The sequence below is a fragment of the Pseudochaenichthys georgianus genome, chromosome 19 (genome assembly GCF_902827115.2).
Source record: "Pseudochaenichthys georgianus chromosome 19, fPseGeo1.2, whole genome shotgun sequence".
Taxonomy (NCBI): Eukaryota; Metazoa; Chordata; class Actinopteri; order Perciformes; family Channichthyidae; genus Pseudochaenichthys; species Pseudochaenichthys georgianus.
The window spans coordinates 26347220-26373477 of record NC_047521.1 but is presented as its reverse complement, the minus strand read 5'-3'; the positions used below and the strand labels follow the sequence as shown (position 1 = coordinate 26373477).

Below are 26258 nucleotides of genomic sequence, written 5' to 3'. Positions count from 1 at the left end.
TTGATGGCAAACACTGACGGTTTATTTGGAGCTTCGGCCGGAGAATTCACACGACATGTCACGGGCCGCGAGTTGAGATGCCACGATCAATCCTGAAGCGCCTCCTGTAGCTCCAGGTTTGAACTATCCGTGTGATAATCAACATTCTTCAATAGACTAACAGCTGAGGACACTGAATCACATCTGTCGTCGCTTATGGCTCGGGGTCATCTACACCGAGAAGGATGTGTTCCAGGTGTCCCACAGCAATAGCTATCTCTGACAGAGAGTTGCCCGGTCACAAACTGGTAACAACAACTTGCTCGGGCAGCCCCTCCTTATGGGAGATAACGGCTGCTGAAGGTTGGTCAGAGGGTGAAGGAGGACATGCAGGGCGAATCATTCCCCAACAAAGTGCATCTATCTATTATTGATTTTGTGAATGTATTAGTAAGAATCCTGTACACAAACGTCACAGGTGAAATGTTAGTACAATAACAAGTTGTATTACTATACAAATACGCTCTACATCTTAAACCAGAGTGGAGTCTGGATGTATAATCTAGCTTGAACACATCTGATAGAAATGGCTGTAAATAAATATATTTTTTTCCTATATGTTTCCCGGAAATAAAAGGGTTACCATTTAAAAAATAATTGAAGATTTGACAGGACAAGTATGTTGAAAATTAAAGTACATAATATGGCATTTATTTGAGAGACAGTTTTGTATAGGTCCTCACATATAGAGCTGTCCATGGCCAAGCCCCAGCCTACATTAACGACCTGATCCACCCTCACAGCACAACCCGGGCCCCGAGGTCCTCTGAGCAAGGCCTCCTAAGGGTGCCCCGGACCAGGCTAAAAACTAAGGGGGACCGTGCCTTTGAGGCGGTGGCCCCAAGGCTTTGGAACAAGCTCCCCCAGACACTAGAGCCTCTGCCTCAATATAGATGTTTAAGGGGCAGTTAAAGACCCACCTCTTCCGACAGGCCTTTGGGTCGCGGGAGGAGGTGAGCTAGCTGTTTTTTTTATTGGTGTTTTATCGTATGTGTTACCTGCTGTTGTTTTATGCCTTTTATTCTACATGTTATACTTTGAATTGTATCCTGTGTACTGTAAAGCACTTTGTACATCCGTGTTGAGAAGGGTGCTATATAAATAAAGTTTTACTTACTTTTGTCTATGGACACCTGTACAACTTTTTTCAATTCAGTAACTGCTTAAATCTTATGAAACATTATGTAAAAAAAAAAAGATAAGACTTTCTCAATAAGGCTTTATTTATACATACAAGACACAAACGTTAGCTACACACAAAATGCCAAGGCGTGTTTTACAAAGAAATACAAAAGCAAACCTTCAAGGTGGAAATCAGAAGCAATCTCTATTACAGCTAAAAGCAAAAAGCACTCGTAATTCATGCCAAAAATAAACTCGAAACAAATGAAAAGATGCCACTTTTTATGAAGAAAGTGTCAAATTTCATGAAGAAGAAAAAACATGAGGAACAAATAAACTGTTCTTCAAACATGGCAAAAAAAATGGCCTTATATTGCACTCATTTAGGTAAAGTCACTACGTCTAAGGTTAAAAGCAAAGCAACACAAGAACAACAGAGCTTCCCTTATGGCAGAAATTGGGCAGTAAAATAAGAAAGATATTTTTTGATGTTTTTGTTAAACAACATAATCCCTGTAAACGGGCAGACTGTGCACAGCGTTAAGGGTCCAGTTTTGATAAAAGATGCCCCGGATAAAGTCTGCATTTATTAAAGTTCCCTGGTTTGTAAAAAAATGAATTAATTAATTCAGACACAAATAAGAAAAGTAGTGAAAACTCTTCTTACAATCTAGAATGCACGTTTGCCCCAGTCAAAGGTTTTTGAATACTTAGTTTTGGGAACATTTCAAGCAGCAAATAAAAGGAATTAATGAAATCTTTTAAGAGCAGACAACATGGGCTTAGTGAGTGAGTCATTTCCCCTCCGTCATTTAAAGGTGGGGTAGGTAAGTTTCAGAAACGGGCTCGAGATACACTTTTTGTTATATTCCATGGAATGCTCTTAACACCCCGATAGCAATGAATATTTGAAGTGCTTTGACAAAAAATCCATAAAAAAAATGTCATCTGTTGAAGCCGTGATACTGAAAAAAGTACAACCAATCCGATTGGATGGCCTACCTGCCTGTCAGCCTTCCATCGGGGCACACACTTATCTCGTGCCCTCATTGGTCATGTGCGCGTTCGTGTGTGTTGGAGGAGGGGCTCTGTGAGGAAGTGGCAGATTTTCTCCGGTTGTGTATTTTCAAATTCTAGCGATCTCGAGCCGGTTCCTCAAACTTACCTACCCCACCTTTAAGTCCCGTTGGCACCAGATTAAGGCCGTTTCTCAATGTCGAGTAAACCTGCTGCAAAGCCACTATTTCAAGTATACTACGTCATCGAGTGGCGCCGAATGCTGGGCATTTAAACGGTCTTTCGGCGCCACTCGATGACGTAGTATACTTGAAATAGTGGCTCGGCGGCAGGCTTACTCGACATTGAGAAACGGCCTGCCAAAGCCGTTTCAAAAACATGCGGCTTTACGGATGCAAATGTCAACGAGAGGTTTTACATTTCAGGAATTTACTCAAACGTCCTCTTCCACCGCTTGAAATGTATCCAAAACTTACAAAAACTCAACTTGCTCTGAATACATTTTAACATAAAAGCAAAACATAAAAAGCCTAGAAAGTATTATTCCAGGCTACATCTATTTACAGTACATGCATCGGTGGATTTTAAACATCCGAAAGGTTGTTGACGTAAATAGACGAGTAGAAGAGAGGTGAATATGGCTGTACTGTTCCACTGTAATGCCCTGAAGTAGCTTAAGTTATTGGAAATGTCGAAGATAAAACGGTTTTGTGGGCGAAGAAAAGCCCTTCACAGAATCTGTCACATGATCAAAGAAAACGTCTCCATCACAAATGATCTCTTTCGGCATTAGAAACATGATAAAGTACACTCCCTCTCGAAGGCGCACTCGAATATCCTCTCACTCACGTGGATGGTAAATCTTAAAAAAAATAAAAGTGAGACGGCTGTGTGTGGACATGCTCCTGCACCTCCTCTTCGTCACTTGATAGACTCTCGTTGGCCCAATCGATGGTAATTTATTTTTTCGTTAGAAGAAATAAATTAATAAACAATGGCCGTCTATTGGTCTTCCAGCAGCGCACTTTAAAGAGAAGAGAACAAGCAGAGGAGGGGGAGACATTAAAACAGCAGAAAGAGTATACACAAACAACACAAACTAAATCTGGAGCTGAATGTTGTTTTCAAATTCAAGCTTTGAATGCGTGTCGTCATAAATTAGAGACTGGAAGTGATCTACGGATGTCTGCATGCTTTAATGTTCAACAAGCGCTTTATTTGTTCTCATACTGCCTGAGATGCAGCACCTCTTTTCACCCTCTGTCGGACCTAACTTGGGCCCAATCCCAAACCATGTCCTACCCCTACACACTAACCCCTACACACTAACCCCTACACACTAACCCCTACACACTAACCTCTACACACTAACTCCTACACACTAACTCCTACACACTACCCCCTACACACTAACCCCTACCCCTACACACGACACACTACCCCCTTCCCACGACCCCTACACACAACACCCTACACACGACACCCTACCCCTACACACGACACCCTACCCCCTACACACTACACACGACCCCTACACACTACACCCTACCCCTACACCCTACCCCTACACACGACACCCTACCCCTACACACGACACCCTACCCCCTACACACGACACCCTACCCCTACACACGACCCCTACACACTACCCCTACATACGACCCCTACACCCTACACACTACCCCCTACACCTACACACGACACCCTACCCCCTACACACGACACCTACCCCTACACACGACCCCTACACACGACACCCTACCCCTACACACGACCCCTACACACGACCCTACACACGACCCCTACACACTACACCCTACCCCTACATACGACCCCTACACACTACACCCTACCCCCTACACCCTACACACTACCCCCTACACCCTACCCCCTACACACGAAACCCTACCCCCTACACACGACACCCTACACACTACACCCTACCCCTACACACGACCCCTACACACTACACCCTACCCCTACACCTACACCCTACACACGACCCCTACACACTACACCCTACCCCTACACCTACACCCCTACACACGACACCCTACCCACGACACCCTACCCACGACACCCTACCCACGACACCCCTACCCACGACACCCTACCCCTACACACGACACCCTACCCTACACACGACACCCTACCCCCTACACACTACCCCTACACAGTACCCCTACACACGACACCCTACCCCTACACCCTACCCCTACACACGACACCCTACCCCTACACCCTACACACTACCCCTACACAGTACCCCTACACACGACACCCTACCCCTACACACGACCCCTACACACTACACCCTACCCCCTACACCTACACCCTACCCCTACACACGACCCCTACACACTACACCCTACCCCTACACCTACACCCTACCCCTACACACGACACCCTACCCACGACACCCTACCCACGACACCCTACCCCTACACACGACACCCTACCCCTACACACGACACCCTACCCCTACACCCTACACACTACCCCTACACAGTACCCCTACACACGACACCCTACCCCTACACCCTACCCCTACACACGACACCCTACCCCTACACCCTACACACTACACCCTACACCCTACACAGTACCCCTACCCTAGAAAAGCAGAACAGTTATTAATAGTTTTGACCGCAGAAAGAATGTTGAAACACAAACATTATGTATTAAAGCAGAATATTTCCTTCTACATAAAGACATCACTCAAAACCCACCTCTTCAACACTGCATTCGACCACTGAACACCCCCCCCCCCTCTTTGTTTTGTTGTTGTTTTTATTCTCTGTCAAAGCGTCTTTGAGTTTTTAGAAAAGCGCTATAAAAGTCTCATGTATTATTATTATTATATCAAGTTCAGTTTCTCTGTCCTTTGTCTAATAGCGATGCATCCTAACCATGAAGTGTGTGGGGCTCTGGTGAGGAGGAGTGTCTGTTTTCTTGTTAGCCCGACTGACTATCGGCTCAGATTTCCCCCGTGAGGATATCAGAGGCGTTTAGCTCCGCCTCAGTGTCTCCTTCCTCTCCTCTTGTTGACTGTATGTGTGACAGTGGATTTCACTTACAGGTCTTGTTTATAACAACACTGCCCAAAGAACCCTGCATGTGGGAACTGATACCGTCTGCTGTACATGTCCTTCTACATGTGTTTATGTGTTCCCTTACAGTGCTCCATATTTAGCCTCGTAGCGCCCCACTGTGTTTTTGTAGCGGGTGGACTCCTTCCGCAGCTCGGCGACTTCTGTGCGCAGCGCCGAGTTCTCGCGCTGCAGGAACGACGCTCTCACGGTGATCTGGTTCTCCTTTAACCTGCGGGCGTCACGGGAACGTTTGGCCGCCACGTTGTTCTTCTTCCTCCGGTGCCAGTACTTGTCGTCCTGGAGGAGAAAGGAGCAGCAGGTTGGACGGAGGAGAGAAAGACAACACGAGACCCCTCGAGGCTTTCTGACCTCGACCTGGTTTTATAGCCTTGTGATGTTATTGTTAGGTAAGCCCCAAGCCGACCATCTTTTGTGTTAACAAGAACACGAGTCCTCAGAGGGACTGGGAAGGAGGAAACTGTGAGACAGCCTGGTTTCTGCTGCGTCTCCTTCCATTACACCAGCTCTGCAATCACAAGCCAAAGAAAATGATTGTTCCAGGCTTGTAATTTATCAGCTAAGTCTCAAATGCCTGTCGTTTCCCCAGGGTGTATCAAGTGAATTGGCTGACAGTAAAGCTGTTGCATTACATTTCTTATTGAAAACATTGATGAATGTCAACCTCTGAACATTCTTTCAACATGCTTTCAGGTTGGTCAAAAAAAGTCCTACAACATATTGCTTATACAGGGCTATTCAATTAGTTTGGAATGCGGCCGGTTGATGAAAATGATACAAAGCAAGGCGCCGGGAAAAAGATGGCTTGAGATATGAGCAATCATATTAAGAGCTTCAGATACAGTAAATACTACATAGTGGAGTGCATATATTGTGTTTAATTAAATCAAACAACATAGCCCCAAGGCCTTTAGAGATCTAAATGGCAAGTTCAGAACTCAGTAGGCCTACATGTGAAGCTAATTTAACCATCACCATCATTTAATTTGATTTCATTTAGGTGAAATTATCTAATCATTCACGCAGAGATGCAATAAATGATAGTTTGTCACTACAGTAGCTAGTAGGTGGGTTGTTACTACAGTAGCTAGTAGGTGGGTTGTCTCTACAGTAGCTAGTAGGTGGGTTGTCTCTACAGTAGCTAGTAGGTGGGTTGTCTCTACAGTAGCTAGTAGGTGGGTTGTCTCTACAGTAGCTAGTAGGTGGGTTGTCTCTACAGTAGCTAGCAGGTGGGTTGTCACTACAGTAGCTAGCAGGTGGGTTGTCTCTACAGTAGCTAGTAGGTGGGTTGTCACTACAGTAGCTAGTAGGTGGGTTGTCTCTACAGTAGCTAGCAGGTGGGTTGTCTCTACAGTAGCTAGTAGGTGGGTTGTCTCTACAGTAGCTAGTAGGTGGGTTGTCACTACAGTAGCTAGCAGGTGGGTTGTCTCTACAGTAGCTAGTAGGTGGGTTGTCTCTACAGTAGCTAGAAGGTGGGTTGTCTCTACAGTAGCTAGTAGGTGGGTTGTCTCTACAGTAGCTAGAAGGTGGGTTGTCACTACAGTAGCTAGTAGGTGGGTTGTCTCTACAGTAGCTAGTAGGTGGGTTGTCTCTACAGTAGCTAGCAGGTGGGTTGTCACTACAGTAGCTAGTAGGTGGGTTGTCTCTACAGTAGCTAGTAGGTGGGTTGTCTCTACAGTAGCTAGTAGGTGGGTTGTCACTACAGTAGCTAGTAGGTGAGTTGTCTCTACAGTAGCTAGTAGGTGGGTTGTCACTACAGTAGCTAGTAGGTGGGTTGTCTCTACAGTAGCTAGTAGGTGGGTTGTCTCTACAGTAGCTAGTAGGTGGGTTGTCACTACAGTAGCTAGTAGGTGGGTTGTCTCTACAGTAGCTAGCAGGTGGGTTGTCTCTACAGTAGCTAGCAGGTGGGTTGTCTCTACAGTAGCTAGTAGGTGGGTTGTCACTACAGTAGCTAGCAGGTGGGTTGTCTCTACAGTAGCTAGTAGGTGGGTTGTCTCTACAGTAGCTAGAAGGTGGGTTGTCTCTACAGTAGCTAGTAGGTGGGTTGTCTCTACAGTAGCTAGCAGGTGGGTTGTCTCTACAGTAGCTAGTAGGTGGGTTGTCTCTACAGTAGCTAGAAGGTGAGTTGTCTCTACAGTAGCTAGTAGGTGGGTTGTCTCTACAGTAGCTAGTAGGTGGGTTGTCTCTACAGTAGCTAGTAGGTGGGTTGTCTCTACAGTAGCTAGTAGGTGGGTTGTCTCTACAGTAGCTAGCAGGTGGGTTGTCTCTACAGTAGCTAGTAGGTGGGTTGTCTCTACAGTAGCTAGTAGGTGGGTTGTCTCTACAGTAGCTAGTAGGTGGGTTGTCTCTACAGTAGCTAGTAGGTGGGTTGTCTCTACAGTAGCTAGTAGGTGGGTTGTCTCTACAGTAGCTAGTAGGTGGGTTGTCTCTACAGTAGCTAGCAGGTGGGTTGTCTCTACAGTAGCTAGTAGGTGGGTTGTCTCTACAGTAGCTAGCAGGTGGGTTGTCTCTACAGTAGCTAGAAGGTGGGTTGTCTCTACAGTAGCTAGTAGGTGGGTTGTCTCTACAGTAGCTAGCAGGTGGGTTGTCACTACAGTAGCTAGTAGGTGGGTTGTCTCTACAGTAGCTAGTAGGTGGGTTGTCTCTACAGTAGCTAGCGGGTGGGTTGTCTCTACAGTAGCTAGTAGGTGGGTTGTCTCTACAGTAGCTAGTGGGTGGGTTGTCTCTACAGTAGCTAGTAGGTGGGTTGTCTCTACAGTAGCTAGTAGGTGGGTTGTCTCTACAGTAGCTAGCAGGTGGGTTGTCTCTACAGTAGCTAGCAGGTGGGTTGTCTCTACAGTAGCTAGTAGGTGGGTTGTCTCTACAGTAGCTAGCAGGTGGGTTGTCTCTACAGTAGCTAGTAGGTGGGTTGTCTCTACAGTAGCTAGTAGGTGGGTTGTCACTACAGTAGCTAGTAGGTGGGTTGTCACTACAGTAGCTAGCAGGTGGGTTGTCACTATAGTAGCTAGTAGGTGGGTTGTCTCTACAGTAGCTAGTAGGTGGGTTGTCTCTACAGTAGCTAGTAGGTGGGTTGTCACTACAGTAGCTAGTAGGTGGGTTGTCACTACAGTAGCTAGTAGGTGGGTTGTCACTACAGTAGCTAGTAGGTGGGTTGTCTCTACAGTAGCTAGTAGGTGGGTTGTCACTACAGTAGCTAGTAGGTGGGTTGTCACTACAGTAGCTAGCAGGTGGGTTGTCACTATAGTAGCTAGCAGGTGGGTTGTCTCTACAGTAGCTAGTAGGTGGGTTGTCTCTACAGTAGCTAGCAGGTGGGTTGTCTCTACAGTAGCTAGCAGGTGGGTTGTCTCTACAGTAGCTAGTAGGTGGGTTGTCTCTACAGTAGCTAGCAGGTGGGTTGTCTCTACAGTAGCTAGTAGGTGGGTTGTCTCTACAGTAGCTAGTAGGTGGGTTGTCTCTACAGTAGCTAGTAGGTGGGTTGTCACTATAGTAGCTAGTAGGTGGGTTGTCACTACAGTAGCTAGTAGGTGGGTTGTCACTATAGTAGCTAGCAGGTGGGTTGTCTCTACAGTAGCTAGTAGGTGGGTTGTCACTACAGTAGCTAGCAGGTGGGTTGTCTCTACAGTAGCTAGTAGGTGGGTTGTCTCTACAGTAGCTAGCAGGTGGGTTGTCTCTACAGTAGCTAGTAGGTGGGTTGTCTCTACAGTAGCTAGTAGGTGGGTTGTCTCTACAGTAGCTAGTAGGTGGGTTGTCACTATAGTAGCTAGTAGGTGGGTTGTCACTACAGTAGCTAGTAGGTGGGTTGTCACTATAGTAGCTAGTAGGTGGGTTGTCTCTACAGTAGCTAGTAGGTGGGTTGTCACTACAGTAGCTAGTAGGTGGGTTGTCACTACAGTAGCTAGTAGGTGGGTTGTCACTACAGTAGCTAGTAGGTGGGTTGTCACTACAGTAGCTAGTAGGTGGGTTGTCTCTACAGTAGCTAGTAGGTGGGTTGTCACTACAGTAGCTAGTAGGTGGGTTGTCACTACAGTAGCTAGTAGGTGGGTTGTCTCTACAATAGCTAGTAGGTGGGTTGTCTCTACAGTAGCTAGCAGGTGGGTTGTCTCTACAGTAGCTAGTAGGTGGGTTGTCTCTACAGTAGCTAGAAGGTGGGTTGTCTCTACAGTAGCTAGTAGGTGGGTTGTCTCTACAGTAGCTAGTAGGTGGGTTGTCTCTACAGTAGCTAGTAGGTGGGTTGTCTCTACAGTAGCTAGTAGGTGGGTTGTCTCTACAGTAGCTAGTAGGTGGGTTGTCTCTACAGTAGCTAGCAGGTGGGTTGTCACTACAGTAGCTAGTAGGTGGGTTGTCTCTACAGTAGCTAGTAGGTGGGTTGTCTCTACAGTAGCTAGTAGGTGGGTTGTCTCTACAGTAGCTAGCAGGTGGGTTGTCTCTACAGTAGCTAGTAGGTGGGTTGTCTCTACAGTAGCTAGTAGGTGGGTTGTCTCTACAGTAGCTAGTAGGTGGGTTGTCTCTACAGTAGCTAGTTGGTGGGTTGTCTCTACAGTAGCTAGTAGGTGGGTTGTCTCTACAGTAGCTAGTAGGTGGGTTGTCTCTACAGTAGCTAGTAGGTGGGTTGTCTCTACAGTAGCTAGCAGGTGGGTTGTCTATACAGTAGCTAGTAGGTGGGTTGTCTCTACAGTAGCTAGTAGGTGGGTTGTCTCTACAGTAGCTAGGAGGTGGGTTGTCTACAGTAGCTAGTAGGTGGGTTGTCTCTACAGTAGCTAGTGGGTGGGTTGTCTCTACAGTAGCTAGTAGGTGGGTTGTCTCTACAGTAGCTAGCAGGTGGGTTGTCTCTACAGTAGCTAGTAGGTGGGTTGTCTCTACAGTAGCTAGTAGGTGGGTTGTCTCTACAGTAGCTAGCAGGTGGGTTGTCTCTACAGTAGCTAGTTGGTGGGTTGTCTCTACAGTAGCTAGTAGGTGAGTTGTCTCTACAGTAGCTAGTAGGTGGGTTGTCTCTACAGTAGCTAGTAGGTGGGTTGTCTCTACAGTAGCTAGCAGGTGGGTTGTCACTACAGTAGCTAGTAGGTGGGTTGTCTCTACAGTAGCTAGTAGGTGGGTTGTCTCTACAGTAGCTAGTAGGTGGGTTGTCTCTACAGTAGCTAGTAGGTGGGTTGTCTCTACAGTAGCTAGTAGGTGGGTTGTCTCTACAGTAGCTAGTAGGTGGGTTGTCTCTACAGTAGCTAGTAGGTGGGTTGTCTCTACAGTAGCTAGTAGGTGGGTTGTCTCTACAGTAGCTAGTAGGTGAGTTGTCTCTACAGTAGCTAGTAGGTGGGTTGTCTCTACAGTAGCTAGTAGGTGAGTTGTCTCTACAGTAGCTAGTAGGTGGGTTGTCTCTACAGTAGCTAGTAGGTGGGTTGTCTCTACAGTAGCTAGTAGGTGGGTTGTCTCTACAGTAGCTAGTAGGTGGGTTGTCTCTACAGTAGCTAGTAGGTGGGTGGTCACTACAGTAGCTAGTAGGTGGGTTGTCTCTACAGTAGCTAGTAGGTGGGTGGTCACTACAGTAGCTAGTAGGTGGGTTGTCTCTACAGTAGCTAGTAGGTGGGTTGTCTCTACAGTAGCTAGTAGGTGGGTTGTCTCTACAGTAGCTAGTAGGTGGGTTGTCTCTACAGTAGCTAGCAGGTGGGTTGTCTCTACAGTAGCTAGTAGGTGGGTTGTCTCTACAGTAGCTAGTAGGTGGGTTGTCTCTACAGTAGCTAGTAGGTGGGTGGTCACTACAGTAGCTAGTAGGTGGGTTGTCTCTACAGTAGCTAGTAGGTGGGTGGTCACTACAGTAGCTAGTAGGTGGGTTGTCTCTACAGTAGCTAGTAGGTGGGTGGTCACTACAGTAGCTAGTAGGTGGGTTGTCTCTACAGTAGCTAGTAGGTGGGTTGTCTCTACAGTAGCTAGTAGGTGGGTTGTCTCTACAGTAGCTAGTAGGTGGGTGGTCACTACAGTAGCTAAAAAGTAGATTACTTTTTAACATTATATTCAAAGGGCCAGTAAATATAACCCCTGTAGCCTTAAACCATTTTAACACGCTTTTTCAAAAGTTATAGGAGCCAGTGTAAAGTATCTGCGGGACTGTTGTGTCCCTTGTCTTTCTCCCAGCATACCTTCTGCTCGTCAGGCACCAACACCTTCTTGGCCTTCTTGATCATGGGTTGTGGCTTGAGCTCGTCGTCAGTGAACTTGTGTTTGCGAGGGTCAAACAGCTCGCCTCCGGGAACGCTCGACAGCACCAGGTCAGTGGGGTCGGGCTCGTAGTTCATCTCCACCTCGATCTCATCGGGGTCAATAGGCTCGGGGGTCTCTCGGTCACTTTCAGTGGTCACCTCTGAGCAGATGGAAGGAGAACATGAGAACTGATAAATTAGACGGATGGAGATTAAGCTCCAGCGTCACATAATGGGTTTTTTTATATTTACAAAACGTTCCTTTCTGCAATAACACACAAGCGCGGACATTCAACATATAAAAGGCTTCAATTTACATTTGAAGTGCAAATTGTAGTCACATTTATAAAAAGTATGCACAAGCTGTTGGATTGAATACTTGAGTGCTAAAAAAACAGTTCCTTGATGCTCGCACATTTAAATCTAAAATAACCCTAGCCCCTATTTCTAAACACTAGGACTTGTTGAGTCATCTTACTTAGCTTAAACAACTGGTTTTGACTATCTAATAACACACTAAGAGATAAATAAAACCTGCATCTCCTTCATGTCTGATCCTCCAGGCTCCACTCACCTGCAGTCACATCACAGAGGATGTCAGAGTCGCTCTTGGTGATGATCAGAATGTCCTCCCCACACATGTCCAAGTCCTGAATGGGAAGCAGGGACAGTGAGGAAGCTGGAGCCTTTCCTTTCACCGTCTTCCCATCGGCCAGGCTGCTCTTTTGGGCGTCCACGTCGGGCAAGTTGGGGATGCCATTCTCTATGAGGAACTCCTCAAGGTCCATGTACTCCAGGTGGAAGTTTTCGCCATCATAGGGAATGGTTTTCTCCCAGATAGCCGGGGTCAGGGAGGCTGAAGGACCCATATCGCTGCATCCTCCATTAAGGTCAACATCGTTTCCGAGTAACAGCTTTTCCTTGTCTGTGTCTGAAACGCAGGAAAGATTCATATTTAGATGTAAGAAACACAGGACTCACAGTCAGTTTGGTTTTCCTCCCTTTCCAGAAGACCCGTCAGGTACGACATCCAACCATCAACCAAGTTTTTGTTGCACCTTTCCACAAGCCTGTTTTCAGGTCTCAGGCTCGAAAATGACATTCCCAGAACAATTGACTATAACTTCACTTCTAAAAGGGGTAAATTAATAATCTTTTTTCTCAAAGCAAGGATAAACCTGTGAGTTGGATGTAGAAAAGTCAGAATCAATATGGACTTTTTTATTTTAAAGTAAATTCAGATTGAACATAGTAACAAAATGTAAATTAGTGTCCGTCCAAAAAAAAAGAAAGACTTATAGTGAAAACCACCCTTGAATGATGGGATGGTAGACTAAAAGCTGTAGGAATCCAAACGATAACATATAATAAGTACCCTGTATCAAGATTGATGCAAAACAAGTGACATTTTTAGAGAGGTTTAGCAAAAAAAACTCTTCTGGGGTCATTTGGGTGCATTTTCCATATCTCTGGCCCCTCTCGGTCGATTTTGATGATTGACACCTCTTTCTAACCGTGAGAGCCAATAGGATCGAGGGGACGTTCCTAAAATCCATACACATTACCCATTGGTGAATGAGTGATGCGTAGCTAGTATGCCCAAAACCGGAAGCTCTCATACACTCGTAGCAGCTATATATGAAAACTCCGTTATTGACATAAATATGAAGATGGATTATCAGTAATCATTTCAAAGTGACACAGACACATTGGATTCACCTATGGATTAACCTTCAGCAGTGTTTTTATCGTTTCAATGCCATTGAACACAACTTTTAGAAAAGTAAGACATTTCTCCCGTGTTTCCTTCCCCTGGCGCAAGTTTTGATCACTCAGTGTCAGTGATGATACTTATATTTCTAGAATCTGTGGAATCTCAGCTTGCTAGCAGATATCTTGTTTGTGCAGATCCCATAAGTATATAAGGATATTTTACCTTGAGTTCTGTACTCAGTGTGTTAGCATTTTTTCACTCAAGGTTAATTCAGAGCCTTTGGTGGTACCCTTGTGATTAGTTTACCATCGACGGCTCCCTAGTCAACCCCTCCACTCACATCCGTAACCTTGGCATCATCCTCGATCCCACCCTCATTGTCCTCCCTCACGTCAACCAGGTCACCAAAAAAACGCTTTCTTCCATTTAAAGAACATCGCCCGCATCAGACCCTCCCTCTCATCGACCGCTGCCGAAACTCTGATCTATGCCCGACTTGATTACTGCAACAGCATACTTTTTGGATCACCTGCATTCATAATAAAAAAACTTCAATATGTCCAAAACTCAGATGCCCGCTTGCTCACCTTCCTTGACCTCCACTGGCTCCCCATCAAACACCGCATTCACTTTCAAAGCCCTCAACAACCTTGCCCAGTCCGCCCTGCAGCCCATCAGGACACAGCTCCGGACCATAGGCTGTATATATAAAGCTCCGGACCTGGGGTGACAGGGCCTTCGCTGCAGCCTCCCCCTCACTCCCTCAAAACTCACCTTTTCACTCTTGCCTTCAACTCCTAATCCACTAACCCCTCGCCCTTATTTCACCTAGTTTAGCACTTTATACTTTTGTTGTTATTTTTAGTTTTACTTGCTTGTAAGCGCTTTGAGCACCAGGAAAAGCGCTTTATAAATGTAATGTATTATTACATTGTAAACAAAAAACACACGTTATACATATATAAAAAGAAGAAGGCGTAGTTTACAGTGTAACAAAAAAAAGAGAGGCTTGTGTGAACACACTGTTCTAAACATATCGTGAACTCTCGTTCGGTTTGACCTAAAATCGCGCTATCTTGGTGCTAATGCTACATGGTTAGGTCCTTCCTCTAAATCCGTTTACACGGAACCTACCGTCGTCGTAGTCCAGAATATTCGGTGGAGGCATGTCCATTATCTGCTTCAATACCACGGGGAAAGAACTCGTTGTCCCCGAAGCTGTTTCCAGCGTGATAATGATCGGTTTGTCCGACATGTTTTCCCCCTTGTTGTTAACGTTATATACGGAGTAACTGACGACTCGGCGGTTAAATCCCGTTAGCTCGATAACGCTAGCTCCACATCCGGTCTAACAGCTGAAAAAAGGGTCTCTTAAATGTTTTATAATCCCGAAAATTGACGGTAAAATGTGGAAGAAGTCAAAACATCCCGTCTGCAGTGGAACACTCGGAAAAACCATACCGGTTATCGCCTGTCGTCGTTTAAAGGTATCCGCCTAGTGTGTTGACTGGCCAATGCCATCCGGGTACTTTCTTCATGAATATTAACGAGGAAGGAGCCAATGGAAGTTGTCACATTCCAGCTGGCTGAGATCTCATTGGTTGAGTTATATATAAAGTTTCCCTAGAGAGATCTCTCTAGGGCTCTGCCACAGACTATACATAAAAAAACGTGACCAAAGCTATAACGTTGATGTAATCAACCTGCAGCGGATTCAATAAAGGTAATGCATTGATCCTTGTCAATGTCAACCACTTAAGTTTGATCTACCACAGATGTGGGAGAAGTACTCAGACAATTAACTTTAGTAAAGAAGCAACATCCACTTGTAAAACATACTCTGTTTTATACAAGTACAAGTCCTGTAAGCATTAACCTTGAACTGTAAGGCAACTTTCAGGGATGGGATTAGTTAGGAGAGTATTAATGTCAGCAGTGTATTCATCTTCAAAAACATATAACACATGTTTCTTTGTGTATCCTCCATTTTCTTTCACACTTTAAGCAAAATATGCAACATAAAGATAATGTATGTATGTGTTTATTTTTGACTCATCTCCGCTCACATGCACAAACATGTGCAGCTGGCACACTTGTACAGTACAGGGCCGCCCCTCCCCAGGGTTGCGGTCTAATAGTCCAAAAAACAGCTCCTATCGTCTATTCCTTGATCTCTGTGTGAAACGCCAAACGTTAAGCGATAGTGGATAGGAGAATTCAAAAAAGGATTTAGGAGAAGAGACTGCGGTGCTTTGAGAATCCGACTGCACTTTCACTATCCGACGTGTTTATGATAAGCCAGCGGACGTCATAAATGTTCGTCTGCTGCTGTGGGGAAACTACAGTTTTCTATACAGCAGACAACAACATGGATGTATAATAAGACGAGCAGGCACGTGCAACACAGACATCATAAGATCGGGCATTGAGCCCCCTTGCCCTTTTTTCTTCCTCCCGAGAAAGTGCACCCATTTCCCCCCCCTTTTTTTTATTTTATAAATAATATATATATAATATATATACTGTTTGCGCACAGTTTCCCTTTCCAACAATATATTGAATTGAATACAAAATTAAAATATCAGGTCGGGAGATTAGACTGTGAGTTCTGTAGCTCTCCCTCCCTCCCTCCCTCCACGGCTCCTGCACGTGGGTGTGGAAATCAGCAGTCCCTCAGACAGACAGGTAGCAACACGGCACCTCCCACTTTACTGTTCCATGTTATGCTGGCTTTTCTTGGCTTATTTTGAAGGTGAGTGGTGATGAACAAATTACTAAACTGCCAGTGCCTCGAGTTTACAGCTAATTAGTTAAATACAATAACAAATATATAGTTAACTAAGGCTAGCTAATGGTTAAGTTAGCTCAAGGTTTAGCTAAGGCAATTTATCACGGGCATACAGGCTAATGTACTGTACTCAAGGGGAGACACTTAAAGTGAAAATAGTAAAATGTGTATCTAATAACGTCATCACAATCGCCACGTTGATATGCAAATTAGGCGTTAAAGGCCTAATTAAAATGCGCTAATTTGCATGCAGTTACCAAGGCATTGCAGGTGAAAAGGATAAAACAAAAAACACATCACCTCACAACTTCCCCCCAGATAGTTACTTACGTCAAGTCAGTATTTTCCCTGAAATGTTATGTTTAAATGCAGATTAGCTTTAAATCTATAGATGAATTCAGACATGGTAGTAAAACGAACACCATTTATATGCGTTTCTTGGAAGTTTTCTTTACATTAGAGTAAAAGAAAACATGGAAGCAAAATAGACCAAAGTACATGAAAAAACTATCTTTTAGCTGTAAACAGTAACTTCATAATTTTGATTGTTGGCTGCTCATTTAATAACTATGAATTGTATTAGTGTGTTGTCTGCTCTTGTGCTTATTGAATGAATACTAAAGAAGACTCTCTTTGTTAGCCGATTATTTTGTAGAATTCTGCTGAGTATTAAACAATTGCGTGAGTGTGAGGGTATTCAAATAAATTGGTCAGTAAGTCAGAGATGTGCAACTATATTTAACTTTTACATTTTTTTTAATATAAATGATTATGGGAAGTGCCTTTTTTCTCACTTGAGCACCAGCCCCCCAAAATGTCTGTGTATACGTCCCTGAGAAGGAGGGACTACTGTAAACTCATCTCGAGACTCTGCACCGTGCTCTGATGCTGCTGCTTTGCTTTATGAACGTGGACAACAGAGAAACATATTCTTCATGACCAAAGTTGGAATTGAAATAAAAAAGGAAAGTGAAACTTGTGCTCGTCGCCCTCTCCCTCCGGTCCACATTAATGATCCCAATACGTATGATTGATGAAAAGATCTTAAAATCAATACAAATGTATTTATTATAAACGTTAGTCCTTAACATCTTTTAAAAGTTGAACAAACCCCACACAGCTCAGTAAAGACTGAGAGATGTTGACTTTATTTGATAATTTCAGTGAAAACTAACGTTCATATTTCTCTTTTTGATTATAATACTGATGAACGTTCAGAACAAAGCACTTTGGCAACTTACCACCTATGTTTTAAAAAGCTTAATAAGCACCGTCATTTTCATGATATAATTTCTCGGTCATCATCGGTTGTTTCCGTGAACGGCCGACTGTTGTGTGACGGCAAATGCTGCGGCTGCAAGGGATGTCCCGATCACCTTTTTTTTGCTCCCGATCCGATCATTTGATTTTGACAATCTGCCGATACCGATTTTTCCCGATCCGATCTTTATGCAATGCATTAAGAGAAAAAAACGTAACAGATAACGGCTGGTCATCCAACGCGATGAATTCAGCTATCTTGGCTGTTATTGTGTTGGCCTTTTCTCTGTTCTGGGGCCGTTTCTCTTTCCTTTTGAAAGCCTCTGAAAGTGTCGGTTGTCTCAGTGCCGTTACCTGAGTGGCCGCTGTGTACTCACCGTGTTGTTGTTGGTGTTTGTTTCTCAGGTAGCGTATTAGATTGGTCGTGTTGAACGTAGCTCTGTTCCTTCCACCACGCGGAACCTCTGCCTTGCAAACATTGCATCTGGCTGTTACACTGCCTTCGCTTTCAATTTCATAATACTTCCAAACTCCTGACATTTTCTCCGTCCCGACTCCCGAGTCACCAGCTGAACGTAGCCTCTCGTTAGCTTGCTGCTACTATTAGACACTGCGCCCACTCGGTTGCCAGCTTTCAGAGGAATAAGCAACCAGGTCTGAAAACAAGCCCAAAGGAAGCAACACATACATGATGTTGTGTAATTTAAACCAAAACTAAGTCCTCAGGATGACTTTAAGACGTGAACATGGTCATTTTTGTTTTGTAACATTAAATAAAAAAAAAATAATTTATATAAATTTTTTTTTTTTAAATCCCGATCCTCCTATCTTTTTCTCCCGATTCCGATCTTTTGAAAATCCCGTGATCGGCTCCGATCCCCGATCACGTGATCGGATCGGGACATCTCTAGCTGCAAGGCATTGTGGGGCAGCATTTTCTCCTCTCTTTTCGGTTAGGGAGGTCCAGGTCCTAAGCTAAAGGAGGTTATAAAGGAAGTTTGAAACCTCCTTTCCTTTCATCAAGAGAATTCAAACGGCACTTATCATGGCTGCCACTGAGGGACTTCCGGGTCATTTCACTCCGGAAGGTTCCTAAGCTAAATGGACTCTTCGACTTCAGCCCCGGTGTGTATTGTGTTTGTTTCCCCGGGAAACAAACACAATACACACAAACGCGTCACAGATTATTGTTGCGGTATTTGGCTGCCGAACTAAATCATGTATGCAGCTCGCGACGTAACTAGGAGTCTAGTGGATGGCATCAGTACTACAAGTCCTATTAATTACGTTGTTTATCAATTAATCTGAGGGCCGCAAAAAGAGCAGGTGCCCATCCCTGATCTAGAGAATTCGAACGGCACTTATCATGGCTGCTACTGACGTACTTTCGGGTCATTTCACTCGGTTAGGAAGGTTCCTAAGCAAACCCTAATCGACCCAGTGGCGTAACTATCGCCGGTGCAACAGGGGCCCAGAGCCGGCCAGGGGCCCATTTTTAATTCATATATATTTTCTTGGGGGGGGGGGGGCAATGGCATTGACCGGTTCACACAGTCTTCAAAGTAACCAAGCAACCTTCATTAATTTGTAATTTGTCTGTCCAATGACCTTGCTCCCTTTCATGTCATGTGATACCTTGTGTGACGAGCGAACCGTTTAATCAACCTCAAAGTTATAGGTACTGTAGCTAGAAGCAGCAAGTTCGGCAGCATTATAAAAAAATAGCTTGCATTTATAATGTACAGCAAACCAAAGCACAAGAGTGGCACTCAAAAGAGAAAGGACAAGGAGATGTAACGGCTAAACTGACAAAATTAGACCGTTTCTTTTGTCATACATCGTCCTCCAAATCTCGATTCATTCTGTAAAGTGATTGTGTGATTAGTTCGCTGTGCCGTTGTCAGGCTGTGGCGGTCTGACGCCAGGGCAGGCTGTTGATAGCCTACATGTGGAGCTTATGAGTGGTTGTGTGTGTCCATGTGTGTGTGTGAGCGTGCGCTTATGTTTGGGGCGAAGGGGCCCAAAAACAATATTCGCACCTAGGCCAATCACAACCTTGTTACGCCACTGATTCGACCGCAACCCTCATCTTGCGGAGGGAGCCTCTAGCCGCAAATGCGGCGCATCTTTATGTGCATGCGGCACAATTTCGCCGCTGCGCGTCCATACCGGTCCAAACAGGAGCAAACACTGGTTCACACATATGCACAACAACAAGTCTACAATGCCATATGTCCTGTCCAACCTGATCTCACCTGAATGCGTGACTCCACCACGACTCCTTAACACCACAATGCGTGGTGGACTCACGAACTTTGTTACATTTGCGTGTCGGCACCACGCAAACAACCCCAATGTAAAGTGAATGAGGCTCCTTTGTCGTGGTGCACACACGCATTTCTACAACGTCCCGCAGTGAGCTTTTATTCTATAAAACGTTTTTTTAAATCTACTTTATAGCTTGTAGTAACTCACGGGAGGCTTCTTTTATTTTATTTGTATTCATAATAATTTTTATTTTTCGTCAGAATGTAAAAATTACATTAGTTACACCCGGAAGTAAGTATTCTCCTTACTGTCGATTGATTTTTACAGTGACATCTGCACTACTCATTGACTTTTTGGATGGCAGAAGACACTACACTACCCAGAATCCTCAGCTATCGTTTTGGACTACACCATGTGCTTAGCTTGACAAACCCCGTGATCAGTCCTCAAGCTCTTTGATTGGTTGACCTCCAACTGCATTCCATATGAAAAAAAACGTTTCGTAAAAGAGAAATCATACTTTATTCAGCAGTGCTTGCTTTACTCTTTGAAAGTCATCACATGAATGCATTGTAATAAATGGTTTGGCTGCATTAAATATTACACATCTGTCGTAGTTCTTTATTTATCTACAGAGATCGGGCTCAGAATAGACCGGAAACTATTCTTTTACCGTTCTGTTTTAATTTCACAATAAAGTTAGTAGTAATAATTTGTTTGATATTATTGTTTTTTATTAACTACTCATGTTAAGACCATCTTTTCTGTGTTGCTGTGGGGTTTTTCCATCGCTTTTGTGTTACAAATATAAAAACAATAACAAAATATTCGTCGTAAACTAAACCGGAAACAGCAGTATATTTTATTTTGTTAACACTGTAAACTTGACAGCTTTTTGACCCAAACCACCTACTGGTTAAAGCACGTTATTGCACGTTTAGAGTAATTGCAATGCAGGAAGATTGTGTTGCTTTTTAACGACTGTTTAAAATGCCTTTTTCTTAATGTCTTTCATTTTTGTAACGCACTTTTGAATGTGTTATATTTTATGAAAACATTTAAATATTAAGAGTACATACAAAATAGTGGGAAAGTAGAAGGTCAATTATATAAATATAGAATAGAAAATATCAAGAAGATACTCAAATGATATCTAGAATAAAACAGTTTAGTGCCTGATAGGAGGATGTGCTAACTAATAAGGCTTTATTTAAACATTAAAGAATACTTTAGGTTAAGGTCTTCTTTTAAATAGTAAAAAAGCTTTGGGGGTATCTATCTACAGATAAATATTAAGCCTGACAAAGTCTAAATTGCATGGTTTGTTTTGGAACTTGACAATCAACTTTCCTGCAATGTTAACTATGTTGAAACACTTATTTTAACTGATATTATACACATTAATATAATCTTATGTATGTAGATAGTATAAGAAATGTGCAGAATACGACAGTGTAATGGTGGAAGTATACACACATATTGATAGATGTCTTGTAATGCACTGTTGATGAACCTGTGACCCAAGTTTTTCATTCATTGCATAACTACACTGTTGTGTATATGATGTCAATAAACCTTAGAGAATCTTGAAATCTTGAAAGGGATGTGCAAAATAGCAATTATATACAGTCTTTAATTAACTATTAGAGAATAACGAGTAATGAATATGCTTTAAACGGATCTGCAGATAAATATTTAGTCTTCTCAAGCACCAAAAATCTCGCCTGATTGTTGGCACTTGACAATCACCTTCACTGAATTTCACTCAGGTGTAACTAAAGTCTCATTTAAGGGTTGTTTATATTTCACATCATTAATCCAAATCTGTAAAGTAACTAAAATAAATGTAGTGGAGTAAAAATACCAGGTTAACCTTAAAGAAAGCCCTCAGGATTATAAAAGACCACCATGGACACGTTCGATTCCTGTTTTGAATAGTGTGCCGTCGATGGGTTTCATTCCATTTCAAAGTCCTTTTTGACGCTCTGTGTAAACTTCGCACACTGCCACTCAAACATCCAATCACAGAGCTTGAGGACTGATCACGGGTTTGTCAAGCTAAGCACATGGTGTAGTCCCAAACGATAGCTGAGGATTCTGGGTAGTGTAGTGTCTTCGGCCATCCTACAACTCCGAAAAAACATTTGTTTCTCCGAATCGAAGGGAGAAAATACAAAAGCATTGCACACAATCAAACCAATCAATGTTGTGTAATTAACAAGGATAATATGGTGTCCTACCGATCGATGAGTAGTGCAGATATCACTGTAAAATCAATCGACTGTAAGGAGAATACTTACTTCCGGTTGTACAATTCTCCGTTATCCAATGGGAATGGACGCTCGTAATACAATACAGGGGACACATAGCCGCGGGAAGTCATTTTGCTCAGTGGGGAGGGGGCCGCTTAAAAAACAAATAAAAAAGGCGGTGCCGGGCCCGGCTGTCAGCGATACGAGCCGCATAAATTGTTTATTAAAGGCGAGACACGGCAGGAAAAAACATCGTTTTTCATGCACTGGTCAATTTTGAGATGTTGTGCTATTTTGATTCCATAACATGTTTTCTCTCAGGCTTTTGGAAGGAAAACGTACAAAATACACATTTAAGTGTTTATTTGACTATAGTTTGTCTATTTGCGTCTGTAGATTTCTCAAAAAGTCACCAAAAGTTAGCATTCTAACGTAACATAAAGTACCGCGACCGCTGTGTGCACCATGTCAACAGAGATATCGCTGGGAAGCTCCGTCTCTCCTGCACAATCTCATCGGATCCAAATATGGTCATTTCCTTTGTATCAGCAACCAATCGTGAAAGCACAAAGGGGTCTTTAAACCAAGAAACGAAATCTCATTGGCTGGTGTCAACTTCTGACAACGTGATTCGTTCAGATGCGTCACGTGGTGTGCTAAAACACTTCCTGGTTAGCTTTCCGCTAGAAATGTAAATCTCAAAATGCCAAAAGAACGGCGAAAAAAAGACAACAACAATTGTCACTTGCACGAAGCAAGGTTATACAAAAAACAAATGACCCCGAACATGAAATACCTTCACGGAGTGCGTCGAGGCGCGAGCTATCATCCAGAGAACAGGAGGGTTTAGCTAGCGCCTCACTGCAATCTTTAAAGGTCGTTTTCTCAAAATGAGTTTTTTCTCCTACTCTGAGTTCGAAATGTCAACTTCAGTAGCACGTAGAGACACCAAACCTTCCAGTTATATTCCTATCAATATTATGAAGGCTTTTACAGAAGGGTTTGTTCATATATCATTCATAGCCTGAATTATACAACATTGTATACCTAGAAACATGGCGAAAAAATGGATATTTTAGGGCTGTTGACAGTATTTTCTGATTTATGGAGTGATAAAAAGAGATATCCAAAATCCCTTCTGTAAAAGCCTTAGATACTAAAATGACTACAAAATTAAACGAGAATTTTGAACCTGGCTTTATCCAAAGTTCAGATTTCGGTTCCTGAAATGTGTTAAATATGCGCACATTTAATGAGATACTGGTTCATTTGCATATTCAGAAAACTTGTAATACAAGAAACAATTGCCTCATTGTAAGTAATTAACTGGAGAAATGTCTAGCTGATATCTTTAAGTGAAAAAAAAAGTACCCTATTCACCTGGGGTGTCGCCTCTGTTAGGCTTAATAAACCATTATAGACCTACATCACTTAGCAACAGCTGCACATGCCCACATGCTAACTATGGGTCTTACAAACCTACATAACATTACAAATAGTCAGAAAATATTATTTACAATATTAATAAGACTATGAATTCAATTTTAAGTGATTGACAAGGCAAAACACTGCACAGCGGCAGCAGCATTAAAGGAAACATATCGTCTTACATATCGTTGGGGCTTCACAAAACTCCAAATGTAGCCTGGGGTGGCACTAATGAAGACCCTCATTAGAGCAGATACATCCACATTGTCCAACATGTTACTGTGGACATGCATCAAAGTCAGATGTGTCAGTCTCTTCTGTGTCATATGACTCTAGTTGTAGAGGTGGTGGGCTGAGGAGTAGCTGGTGGTCCACTCTTTTTATTGGGTTGTTTGTTGGATAAAAAAAAATCCAAAATCCTTTTTTGCGCCATTCTAGAAAGATGTCACTCTGCAGTGTGTGTGTGTGTGTGTCGCGTCAATTACGTCACTCTCCCACGACCTACGACCTAGATCAGTGATTTTCAAAGTGGGTGCCCCGACCCCCCGGGGGGCCGCCAGGGGGGTCACGCAAAGTTTAAGGGAAAGGGGAATCTATATATTTTTTTAAAGTTACATTTTTTATTTTTTAGATGTTATTAATAATTGCATATCTATCAATCTATGTGTCCTCCTTTGATGCCAATCTTTTAATATTTTTTATTTATTAATATTTTATTTTATTGTTTTTAAATCTCATGACCGCCCTTCAAGCCAATCAGAATCGCTCTGCAGCTGGATGAGAGCACGCATGTAGCAAATATTGATGTTTATATATATGAATATAAATATGTTTATTGTTAATATTACTGTTGAATATTATATATAATATTATTAAGGCATAAGTAGCTTTCAAAATGCTAAAAATATATATTAATTGTTCATATTACTGTTCAAAATTATATAATATTATAAAGACAGAAATCACTTTAAAAATGCTTTAAAAATATGTTTACTGTTGATCTTACTGTTTAATATTGTGTTAAGAATGTTTATAACAGAAGACACAATCAATGTAATGAATGACAAACAAAAGATAAATACAAACATTTTTTAGAAGAATAACTGATTATTAATTATTAATACAAATATATATTAAGAAAATTTATTAAGCTGTATGATTAATTTGTCATATTTTCCATCATAATGTACTCATCATTTAAAAAAAAATTGCAACAGGGGGGGTCCCCGCCAGAGGATAATGCTATAAGGGGGTCCTTGGCATGGCAAAGTTTGGGAACCCCTGACCTAGATGACTCGGATTTTATTTATTTGGAAAATAAATTCAAGCCACCTGACTGATACAAATATATACTATGACTATTATATGCTACTGTATACAGCTAATTTTATTTTAAGTAAAAATCATAACTATTTTATGTAGTTTAATCATTTTTATTTAGGTGGTCTCTCAGTTTTTCAAATGTACACCACTCGCCAACAGGGGGTGCTGCAGCACCCCCAGCACCCCTACTTCCCGCGGCTATGAGGGGACATGATCTTTATCTTTTAAATAACGTTAACTAAAGGGAACAATCTATTTAACACAGCTGAAGCTCTGGCCTTCCTTACAAACTAACTAATTTAATACAAATCACAGTTGCATTACACACAATGCACTGTTTTTTGAGAACACTAATGTAATTTTTACATTCTGACGAAAAATTAAAATTATTATGAATACAAATAAAATAAAAGAAGCCTCCCGTGAGTTACCACAAGCTATAAAGTAGATTTAAAAAAAGGTTGGATAGAATAAAAGCTCACTGTGCGTGTGTGCACCACGACAAAGGAGCCTCATTCACTTTATTGGGGTTGTTTGCGTGGTGCCGACACGTAAATGTAACAAAGTCCGTGACTCACCACGCATTGTGGTGTTAAGACGTCGTGGTGGAGTCACGCATTCAGGTGAGATCAGGTTGGTATTGTCTGGCAAGTAAAACAAAGGATTGATTTAATCTAGAACAAGCTGACAAGCTCCATTTTAAGCGTGACTTTTGCACATGGCTGTGTTGAAAAGTCAGGATTTCAGTCAACACAATAGGATTCATCCATAAATGCACGAACTTCGCTTTTTTCGCCATCTCATGCCGTCTTGTGCTCCAGAGATTCTAAATTCAACTATTGATCCGTGTCAGATTTTATCATGTGGCAATGCGACTCTCACAGTTCGTTGCCTACTTCTCCACAGGCTCGAACACCACCATCTAAAAATAGGGGGAAAGGGAGCCACGACTTTAAAGCATACGTTAGGAAATTCAAAAACACACACTCACTCACTCGCTGCAATTATGGTGAGTGGGTTAGGTTTTATATACAGTTTGCTGAGTGCACTTTCTCTGCAAGCCCTGAGAAAAGGACATTTTACAAAAGCAGAGTATCAGAAACAGAAGAAGCGGCAGGACGTGATATCTTCTCGGAAATTAAAGAACAGATAATAATCAATTTGTTCGTTTATGTCTCCATGCTTTAATGTTCACAAAGTGGGAGACACACGCACACGCACACGCAGTACCCATTTCAACATATTAATTGCTGTTTTATATATTGTGGTATAATGTGGACATTTTTTACTTAACCTGTTTTAAGATTTCATTTCATTCTAATAAACAGAAATACATGTATTAATAAATCGAGCTAAATCTGGGCGGCTGTCTAAAGCCGAGGAGCCCTGCTGTCAGCTGGCAACATTTCCCATTCAGATCACCTGACTGGATTAACGCAACAAGCACGCATTTCTGTGCCGTTGTTTATCTTCCTAAAAACACTTTTGCAAGCACTTTAAATCCGTTTGCAACTTACCAGTTTCTTCGAAGGTCGGCAGAGTGAACGGATGCTCAAGAAAAGCCCTGAAGATCTCCGGGATTTCTGTAGACATGTCGTTCTTCTTTAAATTACAACTAAGTCAACTAATGTTTAAAAGCTGGACATGAATCAATTAATAGAAGGAAGTATAAAGAGGCCGACTGTGGCTTACAAGTGCGCCACATTTATGGCTAAAATCAAACTTAAACAGGTCATATGCCTGGACTGT

At 42.8% G+C, this 26258-nt stretch overlaps 1 protein-coding gene across 2 annotated transcripts; it reads right to left on the bottom strand.

Annotated features, from left to right (window-relative positions):
- Positions 1 to 1243: 1243 nt before the first annotated feature.
- On the bottom strand, positions 1244 to 26258 carry tefa (TEF transcription factor, PAR bZIP family member a). 2 transcript variants are annotated; one of them, XM_034107849.2, is made up of 5 exons: positions 26027 to 26258; positions 12051 to 12407; positions 11417 to 11637; positions 5356 to 5567; positions 1244 to 3202 (listed from the first exon to the last, which is right to left on the bottom strand). In XM_034107849.2, the coding sequence occupies exons 1-5, from the start codon at positions 26100 to 26102 to the stop codon at positions 3181 to 3183; spliced, it is 888 nt and encodes a 295-aa protein (XP_033963740.1). In that variant the 5' UTR covers positions 26103 to 26258; the 3' UTR covers positions 1244 to 3180. The 2 variants fall into 2 exon arrangements, with proteins under 2 accessions (XP_033963740.1, XP_033963739.1); XM_034107848.2 differs by lacking the exon at positions 26027 to 26258 and adding an exon at positions 14325 to 14697.

Excerpts from the sequence above, each read along its gene's own strand:
- tefa (XM_034107848.2), bottom strand. The coding sequence starts at position 14,445 with ATGTCGGACAAACCGATCATTATCACGCTGGAAACAGCTTCGGGGACA. Across the intron at positions 11,638-12,050 it reads CCTCTGTGATGTGACTGCAG|AGGTGACCACTGAAAGTGAC; the intron begins GTGAGTGGAGCC and ends CCATCTGCTCAG. Across the intron at positions 3,203-5,355 it reads GAGGCTAAATATGGAGCACT|TGCGCTGCTGGAAGACCAAT; the intron begins GTAAGGGAACAC and ends TTCTCTTTAAAG.